Source organism: Daucus carota, chromosome 6 (assembly GCF_001625215.2).
Source record: "Daucus carota subsp. sativus chromosome 6, DH1 v3.0, whole genome shotgun sequence".
NCBI classification, from domain to species: Eukaryota; Viridiplantae; Streptophyta; class Magnoliopsida; order Apiales; family Apiaceae; genus Daucus; species Daucus carota.
In genome coordinates, this window is record NC_030386.2 from 6,470,481 (window position 1) to 6,474,321 (window position 3,841).

General features: G+C 39.1%; 1 protein-coding gene across 1 annotated transcript; it reads right to left on the bottom strand.

Moving 5' to 3' along the window:
• Nucleotides 1–232: 232 nt before the first annotated feature.
• On the bottom strand, nucleotides 233–2,946 carry LOC108224502 (NADP-dependent D-sorbitol-6-phosphate dehydrogenase). Its single transcript, XM_017399145.2, has 5 exons — nucleotides 2,711–2,946; nucleotides 2,535–2,629; nucleotides 2,198–2,315; nucleotides 1,094–1,446; nucleotides 233–680 (listed from the first exon to the last, which is right to left on the bottom strand). The coding sequence occupies exons 1-5, from the start codon at nucleotides 2,841–2,843 to the stop codon at nucleotides 450–452; spliced, it is 930 nt and encodes a 309-aa protein (XP_017254634.1). The 5' UTR covers nucleotides 2,844–2,946; the 3' UTR covers nucleotides 233–449.
• Between the last annotated feature and the right edge of the window lie 895 nt (nucleotides 2,947–3,841).

Consider the following 3,841-nt stretch of genomic DNA (forward strand, 5'->3'; position numbering starts at 1 on the left):
AACCGTTTCTGACTTTAAACCGGTTTATAACTTATTACACAAATAGATATGTTTCAATTTAAAGTTGGAAACAATTTAAAGCCGCTTAAAACTGGGACAAAACCGGCTCATAGTTTAAAGAATCATATTGCTTAAAATAACCTATAATAGATTCCGTGCGAGAAGCACATATAGAACATGTAAAACATATAGCACAACAACATTGCACATAGGCCTTGCAAGTCAGAAAAAATAAGAGAAAGGATGGGGTTGAATAAATATGAAAACCAACAGACTAACCAAATCATGACATGCACTTCCCATTTACATATGATGGGTTATTTAAAGGCTCTCTCATGCCTTGTACAACTACTACAATTCAACACACAATCCCCTCCACACGCGAACATGCTCCAACTAAACATAACGATGACTCTAAATAAATATAGAAGGAGGAATGAGGCCTGGCATCAAGCATAAACATCGATTCCCCAAGCTTTAGCAGGCGAATTAGTCCTGTACTTGCGCTCCATGCTTCGAATCAGCTCCATATCTTCCTTGCTCAGCTCAAAGTCGAAAATGTCTATATTTTCCTCAAGTCGTTTTGTTTTCGACGACTTGGGGATCACAATCGTGTTGCGCTGTATACCCCAGCGGAGAACAATCTGAGCTGGTGACTTCTTGTGTTTGTCGCCTAATTTCTAACAACACACAATTATACAAATGAATCAGGAGTAGTGCTACGTTCACAAAATCAGTTATAAAATTTTACTCAAAATAACATGACATGAAGATGTTTTAATTGGTGCTATTAATGCATTCACATGTGGGTGGGACAATTTCTAGTAACAGGTCATGTTCGTGTCGGTAATGAGGTCGATTTCGGATCAAGTTAAAATCACTTAAAATTGAATAAAATTGAAGTTTTTAGAAATGAAATCCTAATTTCGGGTCATTCCAAGTCCATTTCGGGTCAATCAGGTAATTTTCAGGTCATTTTCGGGTTTCAGTCTTATTCTACTTGATACTTGACACGTACTTATCCCGTGAATGTTTTTTATCCAATTTTGTGCCTCAAACATTTTTCATTAATTAATCTCAACTAGTAGTGTACCTTAAGAGTCGGATCATCCAAGCACGAAATAGTTCCGAATCGCTCAGTATTCGCCAGTGCACCACCGAGCGGTGTGTGCGCCGTGATAGCAATGCCGTTCTTCTGACAGAATTTCACAAGAGACTCCCGTTGGAAGTAAGGGTGCGTCTCGATCTGGTTCACAGCAGGCTTGACATTGGCATATGCCAAGCAGTCTCTGGTTAAGTAAAGATCGTAGTTGCTGATTCCTATGCTTCTCACTAAGCCCATGTCAACCAGCTTTTCCATGTCATGCCATGTGGTTTCCAGGGAAATGGTTGTATCAATCTCCAACACACCTTCCTCGTCCAAGATACTGCGAGTGGTTCCAACTCCTGCGCACCAACAAACAAACTAAATTATTATCGCTAGTTAATAATTGGGACACGTATCAAATATAAAGTGCGAACAACGTGAAGCTTGTCGTTGTTTTATCAGTTGGGCCCTTTGTTTCAGGTGTTCTGTGGTGTATATTCACATTTTCGTGCCCTGTGCTGCTTTTCGCTCCACCTCTCAACTTTTGTTAAGTCATGCTAGTTATCATTTATCGGATTTTCTAGTTTGTGTCCATGAGCAAGTACTAACAATTACTTTTGGGGTATATACTGAATTTCTATTGGCTACAATCTCATTAATAATGATGGTCCCTGTATGCACAAAAATTGTTAGTGGGTGTCCATGAGCACACATCAGAAAACCCATCAAGATACGCTAGTTAGAATATACATCTATCTATCTTTACAAATGTTTCTTATTGTGTAACATTTCATATCGTTTTTCTACTTGTCTGAATCTCCGGTGATCACTATTGTTCAATAAAATTTCTGAATGTTTTATATGAGCTGATTATCTAACTCTTCGGATTTCAATCTCTTATAATTATTTTGTCAATTTTTTTACTTGTCCCGAATTTCATTACAACTTGGTAAATGTGATCGAGATTCAATAGTCTACAAGACTTTATTTCTTCTTTTCCTGCAAGTCCCCGATATTGTTATTAAACTCTAAGTCCGCCCCTGCAAGTGTGAGTACATGCAGCAGATAGTAACAACACAAAAATGAGTGGAAGAGGGTAAATATTAGCACCAGAGTGTTTAGATGCTATAGGGAAGTGAATGAGGTAAAGATCGAGATAGTCTAGCTGAAGCTTCTTCAGACTGTTCTTGCAGGCCTCAATGACATGTCCATGGTCTGAATTCCAGAGCTGTAAAACAATACTAATGAGAATCAGTACCACTTATAAAATGGTAATAAAATAAAATCCATCTTAATTATCCTCCAATTTCTTCATTAACATTACCAAAACTATGTTATGTATTTTTTTTCAAAAATAAGTCCTTATTTCTGAAAAATAAATTTAGTCAAACGGTCCCATTAGGACGGAGTATTTAGTTGATTAGTAGTTGGTGCAAGAGATCCATGCCTTGGTAGTAATAAAAAGATCCTCCCTCTTGACAAGCTCTAAATCGAACGCCTCTTTAAGTGCCTCCCCTACTTCTAACTCATTCTTGTAGTCAGCTGCATCATGCAACACATAAATATACTAGACATGATATAATACACAATAATGTGATGCATGTAATGTACATAAATTCATACCAGCACAGTCGAAGTGACGGTAACCGATCTTAATGGCGGTGGGGAGGAGATTCTTGATGTCTTTGCGGTCCATACGCCAGACACCGAGACCCAAAACGGGCATTTTGAAGCCACTGTTCAGAGTTATCGCCATTACTTATCAAACTACAAGTGTCACAGAAAGACTATTATAACTATGAACTTGTTTCTCTCCTCCCCTTGTGTTGCTACTTCTATTTGATGCATCTAAGAGCTCGCGAGCAGGTGGTATATATAGGACTTGCAATCATGTCAGGGCCCTGCTTTTTTTCAGGTTCCATGTGGTTGTGTACCATCCTGTCATTTCAATCAATGTTGTCCTTTCCTTTTCTGCTAAGCCAATAAGTGAGCTTCCGCGTGTCCATGCCTGAGCACTCCACATACATTGTGTTTAGGGATGCAAGATTATTGGCTTCGGCAGCTTTTGAACTGTACATGCCCTTATTTAACAGGGAGTTGAATTTACTGATTCACAGGCCTTTTAATTCTAAATGCATTTATATATAACTATAAACAATATCAACTCCTCTTTCTCCGTCACAAGAAAAGTGGCTAATTTCGACCAGAAAAGCTGTCTTTCCTGTGGTGCTCCCCGAAATTCAATTATTAGAATAAAACTTCTTCACTCTACCACTTATTCAGTTACGACATGATTTTTACCTCGCTACCGATGATTCAACTTTCGTGATAATTTGGAGCTCTTCTACCAGGGAAATAGGGAGATAGACGACGGACGACAATTAATTGAAATATTAAGATAGAGTGGACACATGGTGAGATGGAAGGATGACATATGGATGGGTATCAAAGGGAAGTTGAAAGTGGGATAGGTGTATAATGTCAACTAATGGATCTAGTTTTTATTTTAATGTTAGTTTGTACAGGTGTATAGAGTCTTACTCAAATGAGAACCACAACTAATGTGAGGTATGAGATCTAATCTCTGCCACTGTCGAACACCAGATCTCCCCCCATTTGAGCTCTGTGGCAACCGCACCTTCGTCTCCGACCTCCTCCCTCGTATCTGCACCGCGGCAGCACATACATACCATCAAACTCTCCCTCCCTCGTTCCCTGCCATCATATCACTTCCACTTCCAGCATCGTGACGGC